The 22,891-nt window shown below is 28.6% G+C and overlaps 1 protein-coding gene across 7 annotated transcripts in view; it reads right to left on the minus strand.

The window, feature by feature from the left end:
- The window catches only part of LOC107452116 (transcription factor daughterless), a 55,283-nt gene extending 36,712 nt beyond the window's left edge, over positions 1-18,571 (minus strand). For all 7 annotated transcript variants that reach the window (XM_016068427.3, XM_071187746.1, XM_071187745.1 and 4 more), the window contains exons 1-8: positions 18,412-18,571; positions 13,116-13,180; positions 12,919-13,027; positions 10,192-10,217; positions 9,191-9,229; positions 7,486-7,570; positions 4,933-5,087; positions 2,341-2,571 (exon numbers count right to left, since the gene is read on the minus strand). In XM_016068427.3, coding sequence (XP_015923913.1) covers positions 2,341-2,571; positions 4,933-5,087; positions 7,486-7,570; positions 9,191-9,229; positions 10,192-10,217; positions 12,919-13,027; positions 13,116-13,180; positions 18,412-18,493 — 792 coding nt within the window. In that variant the 5' untranslated portion in view covers positions 18,494-18,571. The remainder of the gene's footprint in view (positions 1-2,340; positions 2,572-4,932; positions 5,088-7,485; positions 7,571-9,190; positions 9,230-10,191; positions 10,218-12,918; positions 13,028-13,115; positions 13,181-18,411) is intronic.
- Positions 18,572-22,891: the final 4,320 nt, after the last annotated feature.

Here is a 22,891-nt window from a genome sequence, read left to right on the forward strand (position 1 = left end):
CTAAAGGCCTGGTTTCTTAGGACAGGACGCCGTCAGCTGGAAATCAGCGCTAACCTCTGATTGGTCCATTTGTGAGTTTGATAGTGTACGTCATCGAACGCTCATCTTGAACTCGATGACGTATACTATCAAACTCACAAATGGACCAATCAGTGGTTAGCGCTGATTTCCAGCTGACGGCGTCCTGTCCTAAGAAACCAGGCCTTTAGATTGTCCTGAATTGGTATCCATCCCAATTTCAAAACATGCGTTGTGAGTGCGGGACATTCGAAAATGTGTTTTGGTGCCATCATGACATCCGAGCAGTTTCTGCAGGGAACGTATGTCCAACCTTTCTGAGGCTCTGACAACTCTATTCCATGGTTTGTGCAATATCGAGATCTGATCTTGATAATAAATAATATAATATAAAATTCAAAATATAATAAACGAGAGTTTACTATATTTATACGTTTATAATTTTTATTTTAATAATCCCTCCTCCCTGGGGAATATTTCTAAAAGAAGAATTTTTGAATATTTATTTATTAAGTGCTATCACAAAAGAGAATAATGGAATAATTTCTGTTTTTCTTTATTTTTTAAATCGTAAACGATGGATATTAAGAAGAATTTCCATCGCATAGAATTTTAAATATTATACGCTGAAATAATTAATCCTTAAATGAGCTTAAAAAAGATAAAATGGTTTTAGTTACAACTTCTAGTTAAAAAAAAATTTTCTTCATTTTATTGGAGAAAATTTCGTGCTTCAAAACTCTCGCTTTTTACTCTTAATGATATTTTAATACATTAGGGATTTCATATTTTAAATTTGATGAACATAATGAGCAGAATAAACATTTTAATGATTCTCTAACGTGTTGATAATTATCGAAGGGAGCGTTTAAGCCTTGTGATGCGAGCTACATTCAAAGTTTTTAAAAATATTCCTTACCGCATGAATATATATATATATATATTGATTGTGTGTGTGCATAATTTTTTATAGCTAGCGTAATGAGTAGTTTTTCCGGAACTATGGTTAGGGATTATGTGTTGTTTATAGAATTCAAAACAATAAAATGAGGAAATTGCGATACACCACACTAAATCTGAATGTTTGTAAAACACCATAAATACTAAACATGCGACATTCGGAATGTAGTTTTTTTTACACTGAATCGTGTAAAACCATCAAAGAAGTTTTCTTGCGCTTTTTCAGTCTTAAAAAAAAATGGGAATCCTCCACCAGTGCTATTTCCATTATCCCGAACTGCAGTGGTGTAAAAGATGGCAATGGCATTTAGAATAACAGAGGGAAAATAAAAGTCTCGGGGATGTTTAACACCCATCACTTGACTTGTTTTAGGGATTAGCGGTTCCCTTTCTTGAATTCCTCCCCCCTCTCAGAAAGAGCCCACCAGAGGATCTAGATTTCTTATTTTTGCGCCCACGTGAAAAGGTTAAAAAAGGTTACTTAAAAATTACTAATATAAGCATAAAACAGGAAAAACATTTTGTAACTGGAAAAATTTATTTGTTAATTTTTTATTCCTTACTTGTGAGAATGAAGTCAAATATAAGAAAGATCAAATTCTTTTAGATATATATTGATTCCTTTATAGAGAATTATAGAGTTTTTCTATTATTCTTTATAGGTTGAACTATCAGAAAGGAATTTTACCTATAGAGAATTTAATGAAAAATATTCCCTAATTTACACTTTTTTAATGATTAATATTATTTTTCTTTTGAATTGTTAATTAGTTTATTTGTAATAAAAAATATTTTTGAAAAATCATTCACATTTTTATTACTTTTAAGAGAAGTAAACCAAAAATTTTTACTAACTTCTTTTCCATTAAAATACCAAATTTTTTTCTGGCAAAAACTTACATACTTAATAAAAAAAAATTTTACATTCTTTAAATGAAAATTAAGAAATTAGAAAATATGGAAACCATTTCAAATATTGACGAATAGTCACTTACATGAGTAAGACAGCTCACAAAAACCTTGAACCGTTTTATAAATTTTTTAGAAGTTGCTATTATTTCGAAAGGCATTTCCAGCACATTATGCTAAATATAAAGTTTTGCATAGGCAGTATTTATAAAAATTATTTTTCAAAAAAGTCAAGAATTCCTTGGATGGCTGTTCTAGATCGCATGGAAACTGTGCAGCAATTTTCACTTATATCAAAAATTAAATTTTTTTGACTAGTGAGAACCCTATTGCAGTAAATCTTAATGCATTATAATAACACACTGGTACGAATTTTAATTGAATATTAAACAGAAAGATCAATAAATTGATTAAAAATAATTGATCAATAAATTATTTAAAATTAAATCATACAGATGCAAGAGCTTTTCCTAATGTGTCACCAGTTTGTGTTTGTTGCCGGTTACCAAGGGGATCTGTGGAGACTAAAGGACTTGGAGGACTTGTAGTTTGACCATAAAGAGGAGAGGCTGTTGTATGGGCCATAGAAGCTCTATGGCTGGACGGGTCCCTGAAACTAGACATGGGTGGAAGACTATTGGCCATCAGTGATGGATCGTGGGTTGTGGAAACTGAATTATACACCTAAAATAAATGCAAATGTGTAATTAATAAAGCATGTTAAATTTAGAACAAATTACTTAATTTTTCAAAATTAAGTTATAGTCAAATTTGATACTCTCGCATGAAATTTTATCTATCTGATCAACTGAAGAACTTAAGAGAGGGACATAAGATTCAGAGATACAAGCTACTTTGAAATATATATACATATATATATATAGATAGATATATAGTAAAACCTTTCTTAACCACCACCTCTAAACAATGGGCAACTTCCAAAGAACGACCCTATATTTATGGTGTATCAAACATCTTCCAAAAATTTTACATTACAAGGAACCTTCGTACAACAATGTCTGAACAACGGCCAGTCGTTGCTAGAATGAATTTTACATTGAGGTGTAACCTAGTAAACTTTTCATCTCTTGTTTGCAATATTGTCATTAATTTATCATTATTAAACATATTTTCCACATCTGTCATCACAGTCAAGTCATTGTTAACCATTTCATAAGCATTCATACAATACAATAATCAATCAGATTTGACAGCTCCATTGTGCTTACTACAATTAAGCAGCATCTTTCAAGGGTAGTTAGCAGGAATTACAGGAATCTTGTTCTAACATACATTATAAGCAATAATTCTTGAATTGTCATTGATTAGCTTCCAATTCAAGCAGTTAGTAGATATTACCAGCACTTGCGCCTAAGAAGCGAAGTGTGTGTGTGCCCACCCAATATTTTGTGAGTGATTTCATTTTTTTCTTTCTTAACATTCTAGACCAGCAATTCCCAATTTTTTCTGCTACAGAACCTTAAATTATCTACCTTCTTTAGATGGAACCTAAACTTTATGAATTAAGTTTATTAAGGTAATACTGAATATTATAACCTATATAACTGTTTTTAAAATATTTAATTAGAAGAATGAAAATTTTTCCTTGTTTTATCATTAATAATTTTTAATTAGGTTCTATGTCTGACAGTTAAATTTAGTCTTCGTCCTATATTTAGTCAAGTTATGAATTTGTTTTTGTGTATATACATAAGCTGAAAAGGAATAAAATAATTATGATTTTTTTTTCGAAATGAAAACTAAAAACAAATACTATAAATAATCGTTGAAAATGGTTATGAAGGAAACATTATCAAAGAATTTAATTATATTAGTATTTTGATTTGAATAGTAAATACTGATGCAATATTTCATAAATGCTTTATCTTTTCATAATTTACTCCTTATTTTGTTATTAGAAATATTATATTTTCTTTTTAAAAATGCCTTTTCTATTTCATTGGCATCTCATTTGAAATAAGCTGAGAGATTAAATAAATGATTTATCAGTTGCATCCAAATATAAGCAGAGGTTTCAAAACTCATCACTGACATTAAAAAGTACTGTTAAACAAATGTTTCACATTGCAATACTCTCTACAATTATAAGAACCTTAATCTCCAGTTATAAGCAATGTAGTATAAAGTCTAAATAATTGTGTCAAACAGAAAAGATGCACCGATGCCACCACACCAGCACAATATAAGCCTGTTATGAGAGAAAGAGAAAAGCTTCAACTCTACAATATACCTATTCTCCACATATCGAGGGGGAATATTTGCTTGTGGTGAATGGACTGTATTACGGAAAACTTTCCCTCTTCACCCAGGAATGGAAACAGGTTAAAACAGCCACAAAAACCTTTCTTTCAGAAGTTTGGCATTATGATTTAAGTTTTCGCTAGCTGGTCCTCCTCAACGAGGGAAGACCACTTTTAATAAATGTGTGTTTAATTTATGGTAGCTGATGTGCTTGGAGGTGTACATCGCAGGAGAAATGAAGTATCAACAAATTTAAGTATATGTAAATAAATCTGAGTGGTTATTAGTTATTTAAATGTAACATTATAAATAATTGGATATGTTGTTTTTTTTCTTTGATCAAGTGATAGTAAATTATCACTATATGTGAGATAATCATATAATAATAAAGTTTTAATAAATAGGAGTGTAAGTAAAAATTTTATGTTTTGTCTCATCATTTCAACTTTCCTATAGTTCAATCTTATTTTATTCTTCAAATTAATATTCCTTTATTGTTTTTTATTGTTTGATAACTTGATTTTTTATACATGTTTGAGCAACCAAATCACTTATAATTCCAAATAGCAGTCACATAGTTCAGAGATTTTTCTTAATAATAATCTTAAAAATACATGACTTATACTATAAACTTGATTTTCTTACTAAAAGGTTAGTCACCTCATTTTCACTAAAACCAAATATATCACTATAGACTTTAAAATATATATATACATAATTCAGTTTCAGTTAAACTACTAATTTGTTAAACACAAAAAAAAAAAGAAAATTATCAAAATTTACCATTGGTTCTGGGGGTAAATGCATCGTGGAAAAGGCAGAAGATGTAGGTGTTGGATGTGATGCAGGTATACCAATCACAGAATTCGCGTATGAATAAGAGGAGGATTGTAAACTTGAACTCGTAGACCAGGGGTCTGACGTTGCATGAGGGCCATCTAAAGAAAAATCAACTCATACACAAAAAGGAAAAGAACATTGTTAACAATTTAATATACATACAGAGAAGAGCATACCTAAAGTAGAGAATCATGTTCAAATTGTATAACTATAGAACTACACCAAGTTTTAACATTTTTTAATCCTAGCTACAGCATTTGTCCACTAACAATTATAGTTCAATAGGATGACTAATTTTAAGACAATAAATTTATTTTATACTCCTCACTTGCAGTTTTTCCCCACTTTACAATTTTAGGTTTTTATTATTTACTTATCGTTTATTTATCATCAATAACTTTTGTGAACTATTATGATTTTTCTCTTTTTTCGTAATTTTACATCAGTAGAGATAATATTTAGTTTTTATTCAGGTGCAGCATGTTTTTTTTGTAAAAATAAAGTAATACTTAGAAATCAAGATTTCTGGGAATTAATTTGGAATATGCATCTATCCTAAAATTTTCAGATATCTGAACATATGAGCTTTTACTGTAACAAAATTACTGCAATTGTATTATCCAATTAGCTGAGTATTGATCCAATTAGCTGAGGTTATATTTTTTTTATCAATTTTATTAAAATAATAAGAATTTAGTGAAACAATGAGCTTTTAAAATTTAAATTTAGGGAATCACAACATTGCTTAAAATTAATAAAACTCAAATGCGCTGGTTTAAAAACCTGTACATTATATTTAACTGTGAGGGATATAAATAAAAGTCTTATAATGGCTTAATTGAATATTTTTTTTTCATGCAGTAAAAATGAAATTGGTATTTAGTCAATTTATCACTAAATCCTGATGTCAGATGAGGAAAAAAAAATCTATTCCAACAAATTTCAATATCGCCCTGCACTACACTCAGTATTTATTGCAGTCAAAAGAGTAGCAAGAGCACTTAATTTTATTTGGAACACAGTTCCTGATTTAAAAAAAAGTTACAATTACTTCCTAGATGGTACAAGCGAAATTTATTGCCAAAATAAATTTTGATTGTTTTTTGACATAAACTAACATCAACTTAATGATAACTTTTATTATCTTTGCAGAGTATTTTTTTTATTTAATTTTTATATTGTTCGATGAATTTGTTATTCGATTTGAAAGTTACTTTAAAGTTATTAATGTTTTTTAATTACATTTTTCTCTTATTTTCTCCAAAAAGAACCTTTCTTTTTTTTCAATCAGGCATTTAGTTAGGAAAACAAACTTTACATTTTGTGTGAGTATGTGTCACACATAGATTTTTTTTATCAAACATTGTTTTCCTTCCTTCTTTAATTTGTTATTTTGAAATTAAATTTTTTAAATCTGTTCAAGCACAAGTACTACAAGTCTGTATGATCATCCTGCATTGCAAATATTGAGAAATAAATTTATTTTGTCATTTACCCACCCTAATGAATATTTTTAAGTTGAATAAATGAAAATTAAACATTATTGAATTAAATATTAATATAATTTTTTATTGAAAGCTTTGATCTTTGATGATCCATTTACCGAACCGACCAAGGTCTCAGCATATTTAACTGTATTATAAATAATATAACAAGAATATTGAATTTTTGTTACTATATCACTACATCAAGAATAAAACAAAAATTAAGTTAATAAAACTAATAGTTTTGAAGTTTTAAGAATTTATGAGCATAAGACAAAAATTATAATTTTCATAAATGAAACCTTAATCACTTCTTAACAATTAGTTCTATCTACATAATGTTGATTTTGATTTCTTCAGATTCAGCGTAAAAAATAATTCAAAAACAATTCCAAACTGGTCTAGATAGCAATATTTAAGCTGTTCAAAATCTGAGAAAAAGCTTTAAAACAATAAAAATTAAAAATAAAGAGTTCAAATAAACCTAGAGTAAATAATAAAACTTCAAATGCTGAATTTTTTTTAAAATATTAAAATTCAAACAAACAGTAGAAAGATAAATCCACTATAGAAAATGGGAAAGTGATCCTGGCATAATTTGTTTGAATTTTTAAAATAAAAACAGAAAATCAACATTTGAGGCCTCATGTTTATTTTTGGTTTATCTGAACTCATACTTTTCTTAAGTTTTTCATTACTAATAGAAGTGAAACAAAATTTGCTATGAAGGGTTTCTTCCTTGGTATAGCGATGTCTCTCAAGGGGTAAGTAGTGGCTAGAAAACTGTATTTCAATTAATTTACTATTAACATTTAATAAGTGAAAATTCCTTAAAATGATTGGGAAATTTAAAAAAAAAATCATATTAGGCTTTTTAAAACCATAATTTTGTTAGAAACTTCAAAAGAATGGGAACTACAAATTTTATACAAGTTAAATAATTCTTTTGGTCAGCATTATAAATCTGTAAGATAAAATTTCATAGTGAACTTTTAGTTATTTATATTTTTACCTATGAAAAATGCATCAGAATAAGGTCCAGGCTTTGAAGAGTTGAATCTCCCAGAGTCTTGATCAAAACCATCAGTATTGAAAGGCTGCAATATAATTGAATATAATTAACATAAAAAGCATTATTTTTATTTCAAGGCAACTCTGAACTCTCTATGTATAAGGTTTTGTTTACTCTGCTTTAAAGGCAACTCTGAACTCTCTATGTATAAGGTTTTGCTTACTCTGCATTAAACAGTCAAATGAAACATTCACAAACAACTTATATTTCATTTTTAAAAAAGATATTTAAAAGCTTCATTTAGAATCCTTTAAATTTAAATGATTATTTTCTCCAAAAATACTAGTAGCAAACTAATTTTACGCTTTTAGGATATTAAAATATGTGAAATGCATTAAAAGCAAACAAGTCTGAATTGCTGAAGTTATTATTTGATCATTTATACTTCAGTCCTACATTCTCCTTATTTAAAAACAAACAAAAAAAATTTTATGCTTAAAATAACTAAACAGGTACAATAAATAGTGTACTAGTTATTTTAATAATTGGAAATAATTAAACTTCTGAAACTACTTTCAGATTACAAAAGTCACTATATAAGTAAACTGACAGTCCCACAGATCTTTATGTCAATGTACCTAATATTTTTCAACATTATATATAAAAGTAGCGTCTCAAAGGATGAATGGAAAGAAAAATTTATTTACATACATACTGTAAAACCTCTGCATTTTTGAAAAATATTCTTCACTAGGTAGAGAACGCAAAAAAAAATTTCAACAATTGTTTTTTGTTTTAATTTTACCAGCACTTAACAGTATTACTAATATAGTGGTTAACATTTTCGTTATTCAATTCATTAAACTACTAATGCATAACTTTTCTACCACTAATAAAAATCTTTTCAAGTTGCTTAGAATATTCCGCAGAAATTGGAGGGAATGGATCTCTAAAAATAATCAGAACATGACCAAACCAATCAAATAATATTTTCAAGATGTTTCTAACTTGAAAAATAACCCTATTTTTAAAAAGTTGTACCAAGCAAAATACACAAAAAGTTGCTCTCTTGAATTTATTTACTTTTTTATGCATATTGTTTTTATTCTTTAATTTTTTTAAATGAACGTTTTTAATAATTTTGATTAGATTACTATCTATACAGCTCTTTATGAAACTTAACAAAACACCTGTCCAAGAAAGCCTGAAGTGAGATGAAACTAAATTAAAAATATAATACTTATACAATAACACATTTGGCTAACATCTTTGGGCTAGATGGCTTATGCTGATTAGAATATTCAAATACTTTACACAGTAAGGAGAGTTTTGTGAATATGCCAGAGTTGCCTACAAAAACTTCATAACTTACACAGAGACCACTTTAATCCTTCCTCATAAAAAGGCAAATTTGGATCTTTATAGTGTTTTACAAGTTTGGCTCATCATAGTCAAAGTGCAGATTATTTCAATTTGCATTATTATCAATTATACAATAAATGGCGTTAAAATTTAATTTCTCCTACTTCTATATTAAATAGCTATTGTTTAGTAAGAAAATAAATCCAAAAAATTTCACCAATCCAGCAAGACACACTTAAGTTTCCAATAAAATTATTGAAAAAAGAGAAGAGAGACCAGATAAAATGAATAAAACAAACAAATATAAACTACTTTTTAATAACATAAATTAGTAGTTACTCACAGGAATCCAATGGCTATCTAATTCCTTATTCTCAGAACCCTAAAATAAAAAATATTTTAATATCGTTTAAATTAATATTTTCACTTTCAAGAAAAATATTTCAAATTATAATATTTACTGAAAAACAATCCTACAGAAAGATATTTAATCTGATATTTTAATACAATAAAAATACATGTAAGAAGTACAGCTTATTGTGAGAATCTTTCTACTTTAATTGACGAGAGACAACATGCAATTGTTCTCTTAATCATAACCTTTTCAAACTTTTTGTAATTTTTCTTTGTGCTTCAAAGTTTACTTAATTTTTTTTTTATAGAAATAATGCATTTTAATATTAAAGAATTGTGAACAACATTAATTCATTTCTAGAGATCATACTAGTACCATGAAATCAAAACTTACGAATTTAGCAGTTTTTGGTACAAAAAATATCACACTTTTTTGAAAAGTGAAATCTAGGGAAAAAAATTAAGCTAGCTTTAATTAAACTTAAACACTATTTAGCAATTTTATTGATCTTCAAGCGTTTCTTTTCCCACAGACTTTCTTAAAGTGCAGCACAAAACCAAACTAGTTGAAAAGAGAACTTCCAACGAAATAAAGAGAAAATAGATCAATATTTATGTTTTGTTTTACAAATTCCAATATTGCATTTTTTACAATTAAAAGTTTTTATTGGTGAGCAACTCACTGTAATGACAACTTTTTCACTTACTGTGTATTTTTATTATAACAGGATTTTATTGTAAAACATATTTAAACAAACTTTTTATAATATAGTTATATTCAACAATACAATTTTAAATACTTAAGAGATGGTCTTTCACTTTGATAATATTAGTAATTACTAAAACAGAACAATACAAACTAGGCATGACGTTGTATTTTAATCCAATGCTTTCAAAAAAAAATTTTTTTTTTTTTACACCACAAAATAGCAAATTGCTAAAAATATTACCATAGTCAAATCACATAGAGAAAAAAAAACTAATACATACATCCCTTTTTCGTTTGACAGGTGGACCTGGAAAAAAATTTAAATAAACATTATATGAATGAAAATAAGAACTATAATTTTCAATCAAATTTTAAGACTCTCTATATCAGGTAAATTGGCAACACATGGCATTTATTTTTGGTTTATCTTATGAACATAATAAAAATAGATCTTATGCATAATATAGATATATATATAATATTTATATATATGGGTCATTCTCAAAAAAAGGTGATTTTTTAAGTCCCTTAGTAATAAATATTAGGAAATACAGCAGATTTCTTAATATTTTTCTTCATCATTTTTCATAAAATTCTAACTAACAAATCATATGCATTTCTGCTAAATGTATTTAACATTTCATTCTTATTTTTTTAATAAACATAACTTCAAAATCCCCACCGTGGACGTCCCTATGTCTACACAAAATAATTTTTTATGGCTGTTAAACAATTTAAATGTTATTTTAATGATCTTTGTAGTTTTACATAGTTAAATGTTTATAGCAACTTTTTATTAATATTTTTTTTAAAAAAAATTTATTTTTATAAAATAAATTACTAGTAAACTTTGTCCATCAAAAATGAAATCTCCCTCCATGGACAATTAAAATAGTTCGGTAAATATGCAATAAAGGGCAGCTGCTCCCTAAAAGACAGCTGCTGGGAAAGGTAACCATTCTATTTTCTAATGTTAACTATCAGTTATTTTTGTTCCCCTTGGTGTCAGTTTTGGATTGTTGTGTTCAACTGGGGTTTCGCAAAGTTCTCACTGTATACTCCGTGGACATCATAAAGAAGGTAAGAGAAAAAATTTTTATTTTTGATAGATGAATTTTAGATTGCAAAAATAGTATATTTAATAAAAAGAACTGCACCATTTTTGTAACTTTAAAATCAAAAATCAATAAAATTCAAGAACTAGTTTTTGTCTCCTCTGTGGACATAACAAGTCCACGGAGAAGACACAGTCAATGGAAGAGACAATGTGTTAAATTACCATAATACAATTTTAATAATTAAAAAACTATTTTCTTTTAATTGATATTTTTTTAAATGAAACAAATGTGTTAATTTGTATTTATTTTTAAAGAAAATCAATTAAGTTTAACTTTTTCTTATTGGAGAAGTAAATATTGGCAATTTTTCTAAATAATTTCTGTGATGGTTAACATTCTTTTTCTCTTCAAATTTTAGGAAAAAAATGGCATAACCAAAATGTAAAAAAAGAAAGCANCAAGAGTCAGAAAATCAGTATCAGAAAAAGGTTTAGCAGAAAAATCATGATTAAATGCACTTAAATTTCTAGAAATTGATAGAGCAAGCCACTTGTGCCCAGGGAAAAAAGAAACAATAACAAGAAAAGAGAAAAAACAAAAACGTTATTTGGATGACAGTATGTGTAACGTGCATAAAATTTTCATAAAAGAGTACCCTCAACACTCAACTTTCATGTGGAGTCTGAATTTTTATTTCAATAGTCTTTACATTTTAATTTATTAATATTCAGTAAGAGTTACTTAAAAAATTGTACACCTAGGTTAAAAATGGATGTAATGAAATATTTTATTATTTACTTATTAATGTTAAACTCATATCAGTTGTACCCAATAATTAATGAATTAGTCATCATTGACATTTTATAACATAAAATGTCTCCTCCATTGACTATTACATTTCCTCTGTGGACAAGGCAGAAATTAAAATATTTTAAATCTTGTAAAGAATAAAATAGAAAACTTGACCATTATTATAAGGACAGATAACAAAAATAAATAAAGGCATTTATGTAATTTTTATCACTTTTTTAATTACTTTAATTTAAGAAAATTTTTTAGTCTAATTATATCTTTTCAGTGAGAATGACTCATATATATATATATATATTAACGCAGAGAAAATAAAAATAAATAGAAGTTTCTTGTGTCAAAGACACTTTTCTTTCTTTGGGCTGCTTCTTTTGCTCTCTAATATTTTTAATGGTATATTTCTTGTTATAATCATGAGCAATCCAAGCAAGATTTTTAATCTTTCTAATTTCCACCTCTGATCTTTCTTGATGGTGATAATTGTTTGTTGGGATGCTAATTCTACCAGAGGTTGAAGTATTTAAGGTCAATGGTGAAGTTCATTGTGAAAGGCCATCACCAACCACCCCCGAGAAAAATAAGACTATTGTAACTAAATTCTTGAGAACAAATAGTTATTTAAAAGTTAATTTCAAGCCTCATATATAAAATCTTCTAAGTACCAACCTGTCTTATCAAAAACTGGAAGTGTCACTATAACAACCTTTGACCTTTTCCTTGTTTTGGGACCTACTCCCTTGTCAATTCAAAAATGCCAATGGTTTCCTAGCTACCTCACACTCCTCGCCTAGCTTTTTCAGACATTTTTTTGTAATAGCATTTGATAACTCTTATGAAAGGACATCATTTTGAAACAATTGACCAAGTCAAGAGGCTTGCATCACCAAGGTTCTAAAGGATATTCTGTGAAAAGGTTTACTTTGATGCCTTTGATGTCAGAATATCTCGAAAGAAAGAATATATAAATCAAAAAAGGTCTACTTTGAAACCTGTTAATGCAAGGTAGTCAATTGACTAGGGGACATTATTTTCCAGATACAGCATATATATGTGGGTTACTGAATGAAATATGTGTTCTATGAAAGGCTAAAGAAGTCATGGCGTAGCATATAAAATTTTAAGCTTAAACTTAATTCATACCTCTGACTGGCTCAGCAGGAAGCAACCTTTGTTGGACTGTGTTTGAATACTGAAAATATGCATCCCCAACAGGAAGTAGTTCTACTGGGGGAAAAGTATTTAAACACTCCTAAAACAAAACAAATTAAGTCATATATACAATTACAGATGTCTAAAACATTAGATTTAAAGTAGTTTAAACAAAATATTATTAATACCTGTGTCAAACCATCTTCCCCTGCATTTGGATATGTCATTGGATAAGTCATGTCCCGCGACTTATCTGAAATCCATAAAAAGAAAATTACAATCAAAATAAATGTTTGCTTTATCAGGGGTCTGTCCAGGCCGAATTTACTACCATTTAGCGGTACCTTCACAAATTCAACTTTAGGAAAAACGGTAGTTTCACAAAATACTTTTTCTCAAAATTTTATTTTTGTTTCCCTTAAGAAATGATAAATCCATATTTTTGTGTTGATATTTTAATATAATTTCACAAATTATGTCTAAATTTTCACAAAATAGGTACCTCTCAGAAAAACCTAGACGGACCCCTGTTTATGCCTATTCTTAACTTGAACCCTTAAAAAAGGTTTACAAAATATCTAAATAAAAGCAAGTGAAGTACAGACAAAAGGCATGTTGGAAGACCGGATGAGTAGAGAATATTCAGGGTGAACTATGCAATTCCTACAGTGCAGTTTTTTGTCTTCTTCATAAAAAAGTCTATGTTAGCAATCAAGAACTACTTACAAATATAAATTAAATGGAGAAATGTAAATATGATAATAATAAAAACTTTATCAGGATTAACATTTGAAGTAAATAATCAAAGATTTAACAATGTTTGTCAGATAATGAAACGAATCATCATAGAAAAGTATAGAATGCAATAAATATCATCACATCATCTATGATCAGAAGATAAAAATAACAATTAAATTAAAAGAAAATGTTTATTCAAGTAATTTTTCATTACAATTATTTTTTCCCTAGCTTTTTTTTAAAAGGTAGAAAGGCATAGATAAATATTAAAATTCATTTTCTATTATTAGAATGTTTATGCTTGTATTCTATTATTGATATGCCAGATCAATTTGTTATGTGTTTTGTAACTAATGTGGTTTACTTTTTAAATAATAAACCACTTCATGCTGAGAAATATGATCGTATAATTCAAATTAAGTAAACCATGTGCTTTTTTCCTTTTTTAATCAACATAGTGTTGTTTGTGTCTGTCTAAATTCAAAATCCTTGCCCCCACATTAGAAAGAAATATTTACAACCAGAAAAAATAGAGAATTAAATGAACTATGCTAAGCTATGTCATGAACTTATGCCTACAATTATTTAATATCAAACTATGCTAAAGGTTTTATTAATATTTTTTTAAAGGCCATTCTCATGCATGTGAAAATTTATTTTTAATGGCAAGCGCACTTCTGAAAAAGAACTGAAAAACTTACAAAATAAGATAGTCAGACCCAGTGTGACACAATTATTCTTATTTTTATATTAACCAACAATAGATTAACTAGTTTGTAGACAACAAATAGAAGTTATGAGTAAATAATATTCACAAGTAATGTAAATAATAATGAAATAATCTTAAAAGTAATGTAATTATACACTATCTGGAAGAAAGTGACGGGACACCCCTCGAAAAGTAGAAAAGTCGACAATACAGCTGACACAGGCACAATAATAGGTATCACGTGTCAGCCATATCCTACAAATACTCTGGAGTCGACTAGATTTGTTTTTGTCAAGATGCCACCACGGAAAGAGTTGTCTGAGTTCGTGAAAGGTGTGTTACTTGCATTACATCTTGCCAATGTGTCAATTAGGGAGATATCCCATCTCTGTAACTGCTCAAAATTCAACTGTTTCACGTGTTTTGTGTCGCTACAAGACTGAGGGACACTGTCAGAACAAAACCCGAAGTGGACGACCTACAGTTCTCACCAGCAGGGACCGGCGGGTGCTCGACAGGGAGATTCGAAGTAACCGTCCAACATTCATGGATAACATCGCTAATGAGTTTAGACAAGCCACTCTTAGACAAAGGTCAATATCACGGGAGAGAGGAATAGCAGGCGAAATCTCATCCCGTCATTTTCACGGGAACGAGAAGGAATGGGTTAAAATAATAAAGGTTTAATTAGAGTATTATATAAATTAATCTCAGTTTTAATGGAAAGTAAGTTTGTAGTTGGTCTCTCAATCCAAAATAACACCTATTAACCATTGTTATCCTGCTTTAATTTCTGTTTTGATATAATTATTAACTGTAACAATAGTTCCTAGGTATTTGAATACACTGACTCCTTCAAATGTATAATTACGAAAGTCACAAAAAATAAAGCCTCGAAATTTTGATTACTGACTGCCATAAATTTGGTTTCATCCTGTTTAAGCAGAAGCCTCAAGCTTTGTAATACTCATCTACCAATATTTAAACAGACTTTTGGATAACACTGGGGAGCAAATTTTTTGTTTTATTTATGCAAATATTTGATCTTGTCTAATTCGGGGATTTCAAATCTGAAATTAGTTTTGCTTCTTAAGCCAAATTTTTTTATAAAAACATTTTTAGTCTATTTTTTGTTAAAAAAAACAAGTCTAAAAATATATATAGTTAAATATAGCAACAAATTTTTAAGAGTTACGGCATATTGCTTGAATTGAAATTGCATAGGAAACAATGCGAGGAAATATCATAATACGCAGCTAAGAGATCTTCCCTACTAGAACCTGTTTAGAAGTGCACAAAGAAACAGCTAAAAATAGGAAATCGCCCCTATCGGCGTATGACATTTTTGGCCAGGGGTTCCAATGTAGTTTTAATCCTAATGATGTTCCCTAATTCCCCTAGAAGTTTGTTGCAACATGACCTACTATTAAATATGACATTTTTAAACTTGTACATAGACAAAACATATACTTAAAATGTCATTTTTTTTAAAAATTGTAGCTCGGAAAAAGAAATTAATTGCAGAAAAATATCGAAGAACTGTTTAAAAAATCTCATGCAACGGAAAACAAAAGAAACAAAAAAAAAATTGTTCTCTAGTGTAAATGTACCCCTTAGTATCTATATTGGCATATCTTACCACCTTCTTCAGTACAATATTAAACAGCATGCAAGAGATGGTGTCTTCCTGTCTCAAACCTCTCAACATGTAAAAAGGATTTAATAATTCCGACATAAATTTTACACTGCATTTGATATCTTTAAGGGTCATTTTTACAAGGTTAATTAGTTTATATGGGATTTCAAACTTAATCATAGCATCGAAAAATTTCCCTCTTTTGATGGAATTTAATGCTGATTTAAAATCAGTGAAAAGATGGTACATATCAATATGCTTTTGTTTTTTTCAAATATTTGCCTGAGAGAGTGACTCTTGTTAGTCGTTAAGCTTATTCCTTTAAAATCCAAATTGGTAGGCCCTAATAATATTTTAAGTATGAAGAGCAAGTCAGTCATGCAATACGATAATTAAGCACTTTAAGTTAAAAATTTAATCTTCTAAAATCGTTTTAATTAATCTCGTTCATTATTACACTGTCATTTTAAATAGATAACAACATTTTCAATAGAAAATAATTTTATAATTAATCTGGTTCATTATAACACTGCCAATATGAATCAACATTTTCAGTAGAAAATAATTTTATAATTGAGTCTAGTCTAGAATTTTTAAAGAAAATCTAACTACATTAACTTGTTTTAAAATTATTATATATTTATTTTAAAAGTACTAGTCCATTTAATTTTTCTATATTTAAAAATTTACAATTTTTATAAATAGTAGTTTATCCAAAAATTATTTATTTTGCAGAAATAGTTGGCAAAAAAAATCTTGAAACAATATTAGAGTGCTTAATTTTTCTGTCTGTTCAAAATAAATGCATTTTGAAATAAAATTTTTACTTGTTAAAAATTTCAAAAAAATTTAATGAAAAAAATATAATAAACATGTACATTTCTTGTATTTAAAATTAAAATATTAATAAATATATCTTATTCCAACCCAATTAACGAGTTTTGGCCTTAAAATAAAAATTAAAAAAACTTCTGTAGTGATAGAAGTTGTTATTTATATATAGATTATGCAAAGGGCACACAATGAAGTTATTATTTAAAGGACAATTTAACATTGCAATTTAGGATTTAAAGGACAATATGTATTATAATATTTAGACTTTAATGCAGTAGGTATTCATGAGAAGATTTCTAAAAAAAACAATAATTCTTTGTTAAAATCAGCCTATCATAGATCCTAATAACATTTAGAAGAGAGAATGGTTTTAAAATTTCACTTTCTCCAGGATGAATACATAAACCTGAAAAATAAATCCTTTTAAAATGTTTTAAAAAGGATTGTTTAATTAATGTTAACTCTCAAATCTTTCCTACTTCAGCACATGCTTAAAAAACTCTTGATAAGTTCTATTAAAAGGGTATGAGCATATAAAATGACAATATTTTACATTACTTTGAAAACTGAGTTTTTACATTATACAAGAAAAAATAGAATTATTGGAAAATAATTTTCTTACAAATGTTTCTATCTATTTACTTAAAAAACATCAGAGAATGTTCAAAATAAAATATTTGTGTTCCAACACATCATGCAAAACCAAATGTGTAAATGATGCTTTACAAATTAATTGTAAACAAAGGTCCCACAATGTAAAGCACTTCCATAGTTAGCAGAAACAAGCCATTTATAATGTGTTACAAATAAACTAATTTCAGCCAACTGAATCATAATTAAATTATGATTAGAACAATGGAACTCTAGATTATTTGATATGTAAAATGAAATTCTGGAAGCACTACATATAAAAATTACACACACAATTGTACACTAGATTAATTTGAAAATATTCTTTCATATTTTCAAAAACTTGCTCTAATGTAAATAATATACAAGGATTTTCCCTACAATTCAAGAAAATTCATGAATAAAATTATGAAAATCAGAAGAGCAAAAATAAAACTTATGAATGAAGAATGTACTTATGAAGAAAGGTTAATTTTTTAGTTTTCATTCATTCCACAAAACAGATATAAACAAACACAAATTTGTAACAGTAAATAAAATTACAGTATACATATAAACACTATTGATAATATATCCCATAGTTTATTCTGAAGTTATTCATATCATTTACTAACATTTGACCTTACATGTGTAGTATATTTAAATAATGTTAATGTTTAAAAACTTAGATAGATTTTTACGTAAAAAAAAGTAAATCGATGTACAAAGCAAGAGTCTAAATTGATAAAATCAAATGTTCATTTGAAGTATTCCTTTCATTTTCAACAACATAAACAAAAGCCTATATTAAATAAAATAGTAAGGAAAAAGATTATCATATAACAACAATGAAGATGGAGGCACCATAGGTATAAAACATTTAAAAACAATGACCTAATGAATGAAACTAATATTTATATAATGTGATAAAGCTTAAAGGATGCAATCGGGCCCTTACCTGGTTGTTTATTTGCTATCTTATTGAAGCAATTTTGAAATACTTCATATAAATGCATTGGTTCATCATCATTCGCCGCCATATTACTACATGTACAACAAACATACTCTCAAAGAAAGACGAAAAACTGCTTGAAAGTTGAGTTACATTTTTCTTATACTAGATAGCGCTGCTGAGCTATCAGTTGGTTGGCTAAGGGTCAATCTTATGCGTGCACGTTTATTCACTCATATGTTCACACGAGCGTGATAGGTAATTAGATTTGATTTGGTATCTGTGACTGACGTCATCAAAAATGCTAGTACTTGATAGGCTGGGAGATCGCCTTCTCTGATAGTTCAGTTTCTAAACTGTTTTCATTATCTATTTTGCTTACTATTTTGAAGTATGATGATCAGTTTTTATGAATTTTCTGAGTTTTTTCCTTACTTACGATATTTTTGCACATATTTATGCCAACCTGTTTTCAAACAAATGATTTCTGTAGAAAAAACGAGCTTAAAATCGAATACATTTATTTTCTCTCATCAGAAGTTCACATACGTCTTTTAAGGGTTTATTGATCAATTTAATATTATGTATAATATCCGTCTTTGAACAGGCGACCCAATTCTTTTGGGTTTACGACTACGAATGTTCAACTCCGTAGCCTAGTAATTTTGAACCAATTCAGAAGAGAAGGAAACTCTTGGATCAGTACTCGACAGATTTAACATGCATTTAGTTACCATTTACTTACACAGGAGTCTTCGGCCAGCAGAGATCGAACCCACGAACTCTTGAACATCGGTCCAGTGCCCTACCAACCAGGCTATCCCGACCTTAATCAATTTAATAGCTTTTACTGGGCAAATAACTATTACTTAAAAAAATTTCCCATTTGTCATATAATAGTAGTAGTACTACTTTATTTACATCGCACTTAGGCTATACAATGGGCTGTTAGTGAGGGCCTGGAAAACATCCCTGAAGATGATTCGGAGACATACCATTACAATTTTGATCCTCAGCAGAGAGGATGGTTTCTTCACTTTGGTAGCCTGACAACCACACGCATTGTTGAACACTTTACGGTACAATAATTTAAAGAGGACCGTTACCACGCAGCCAGTGGCGGATCACGCGGGGGGGGTCATAGGGGTCTTGACCCCTCCCCCCCCCAAATTGAAAAAAATATATAAAAATAATTTTTTTAATAGTTTACAAAAGAAATAAAATATTTTAAAAATTATTTAAGGGGCACATACACCTAGGTAGGTTGGAAAAATCGATTTTTTTTCCATCTAATTATGTTCTTCACTGTTTCAAGAATCATAATCCAAAAGATTAAAACGAAATTCGTCGTAGTTTCATTGTAAGCATTAATAATATTGAAGCACGCGGAGAGCTCCAAGCGTCATTCATTGACAGATTTGCCAAAGTTTCTAAAAAACGCATTACATTTATTATTTAAAGATGTTGGATACTTGAATTATGTATGCATTGTTCATTATGAAGAAAATAAATGGGAAAACTAGCATTAAGAACCCCAGTTTTTCTTTTTCAAAAAAATATTTTAAAAAAATTTTTTGTATCAAAAAAATTAGTTGTGTGGGGGAATCGACCCCCCCCCCCCTGGAANCGGCCCCCCCCCCCAGGAAGAATTTCTGGGTCCGCCCCTGCACACAGCCTTGGTCCCTTTGCAGTCTGATCGAAGTTGTCACCCACCCGTTCTTCGAGCGCAGTCAGTGAAGTGATACTTGAATTCGGTGATCAACTGGGAACTGTATCTTACGATCATTTCACTAAGGAACCATTACGCATACAAACAATATAAGCTTATCATAATTTTATCTCTTATTTATTTATTTATTTTTATCTGTTATCACAAATACTAGTCCGAAAGTTTTCTCTGTTTTTTTTCCTCAGCAGCTTCGCGAATAAAATTTCTATAAATTTCAATATAAATAAGAGAAAACTGTTTTCAAAAAATTAAATATAATTTATGTTAAGTAGCTTCATTTTAGAGGGAAATTAATAATCTTTAAGAGTAAGCTAGGCTTCATTCAACCAGGTCAAATGCACAGGGAAACATATGACCAGAGGAAGCACCTATCTAAATCAGATATCATTTTGCACTCTTAAGGGGAATCGGTAGGAGGGCATATGTCAATAATGTTAAGACTGACCTTTTTCTATGTACCTTTTCTAAGAAACTATTTTTGATATCGCTTTGAAATTTTTTGGGAATATTTAAGATTATGTCAGTTGTATGCTGTGACTTACTTAACAGCTCTCGTGCTACTGATATTTGCATGACGTATGTAAAATAATTTAAAAAATCCTTTTTAAACTAATCAATTCTGAAATTGGCCACTTTCTAACTAACCAGAGCATTTAAATCTCTTTTTGAAGCAGTATGTCTGGGGGCAATGAAGGTTTCAATGATATCATTATAACTACAAGAAAATTTATGTCACCAAATCGGATTTTTCTTTTATCCAAATTTTCGATCACTTAAGTGCTCTAATTTCAACTGCAGCTTTGTGTCTGAGAACAATATAAGTTTCAACCTTTTCCTGGTCACCACAAGTAGAATTTGTCTCTGTTATCGTTTCTACAATTTATCGTTATTGAATATTTTGACCACTTTTTAACTCGCTAGTGCGTTTAAATTTTAACTGGAGTTCTGTGTTAGATGATAATACAAGAAACAAGAAAAATCTTTAAAAAATAAATATTTAAACATTCTGTCTAGTTTTTATGGTGTAGGCCTCACATGAAAATTTATCGTTAAATATATTTTTCCTTACCTTTATTATATTTTTACGCAATGTATCTTCCAGTAGTATTAAAAGCGTGTTATAAAGTACAGTATTTCTTTTAAATGTTAAAAATAATGAAGTTCCTGACTTGTTAGGAGATGTTTTAGTTAAATAAAGAAATTCATTTGTTTTTAAATTATTGATTTCTATTTGGCAAAACAATTTAATTTTATTCCTTAAAAATTAAATTTTTAAACTAACATTGAGCATTAAATTTGAACGTCCTTTAAATAAAACTACACGATTCCTTATTAAGAAAAGTTCCTTGATTCCTAGATCAAAACCAATGTGGTCCATCAAGTACCGTTTTTAAAGGAGAAAAGTTTCCAAACTTATAATAAATTTGCAAATATCTTGCTCCTAATGCATCTAGAGTCTCAAAACTTCGGAAAGGTGGATATGGCTTTTGTCCCTAAAAATGTCTCCTAAATGATTATCAAGTGTGTGACGGCCCCACTGTCAATGAGCGCGCCTTTCTTTGTCTGTAATTTTTTATTGTGTGCCATTCTTCTTCAACTATTGGCATGACAGCCCTTTGTGGTTCACAGCCTTCCCTAGAACTTTCCTCCATTCTGCTCTTTTCTTTGCGATTGTTCTCCAGTTAATAATTCTTAGGATTTTGAAATCCTCCTCCACACAGTCAAGTCATCTGATCTTAGGCCTACCTCTAACTCTAGTTCCCATTGGTTTGCAATTGTAGACCTTAAATATAAAAGAATAAGGGACCATTCGGCAGATTGTGCGCTATTAACATTAAGTCGCCAGGCTAAAATCTGGATTTGGAAAAAATGGTGCGTGAAAAAACAATATAATCGTTATATTCAGACAAAAATATGCTAGAAACACAAATTCTTCTAAATGGCAATTAAATTGTTTATAACTAATATTAAATCGTTTTCTTTTATTCTAGTTTTTAAAGGTATCAAGTCTCAGTTAGTTATAAAAATATGTTCGCATGGGACTTCGGATTTTATTGTGGAACCTATAATTGCCTTTTTGAATATGGAACTGATAAATAATTTGAGAAGTGCTAAATTACATAAAGAAATTATAGATTTTCAGAAGAGAATTATTAACCTAGCAATAATAAGTTGTCTTCTCTTTTTTTTCTATTATCAATTGATATTTTTTTATGCATTCAACCTATAAAAGTATATTATTTGAAACACATTTTTATTAAATGATTTTTTATCGAGTTTTATATCATTGATTGAATAATATTTGTTATGCCAATTAAATAATGGAGGAGTTTGTTAGTTATAAAATTTCAAAGTATTAATACTTAAGTTAAGAATTAATTTTATTTTTTGGTTGTTGTTTTAGAATTAGCTCGAACTGGATTTGCACATAGGAACAGTTAAATTAATCTCGATAACTCTTTTTATTTTTTAATAAATAATTTCTCGTATTTAATATTTCATATTAGCAGTGATTGGCAAATATGAAACTGATATGAAATAATAAATAAGAGCTGCTATTTTGTGAACGCTTTTGTTTTAACCTAAAAATTGCATTAACAAATTATAAAGTAAGTTGATTGCTATTTTGTGGCACTGCCTCTCGATATATTAAAATATTTATATGTTGAAAAATTAAAAATATTTTTAATTACGAAGTGAAAAAAATTAATCGTATTGTTCTAAATACTTGAAATATAAAAATGAAAGAATTAATTT

The sequence above is a fragment of the Parasteatoda tepidariorum genome, chromosome X1 (genome assembly GCF_043381705.1).
Source record: "Parasteatoda tepidariorum isolate YZ-2023 chromosome X1, CAS_Ptep_4.0, whole genome shotgun sequence".
NCBI classification, from domain to species: domain Eukaryota; kingdom Metazoa; phylum Arthropoda; class Arachnida; order Araneae; family Theridiidae; genus Parasteatoda; species Parasteatoda tepidariorum.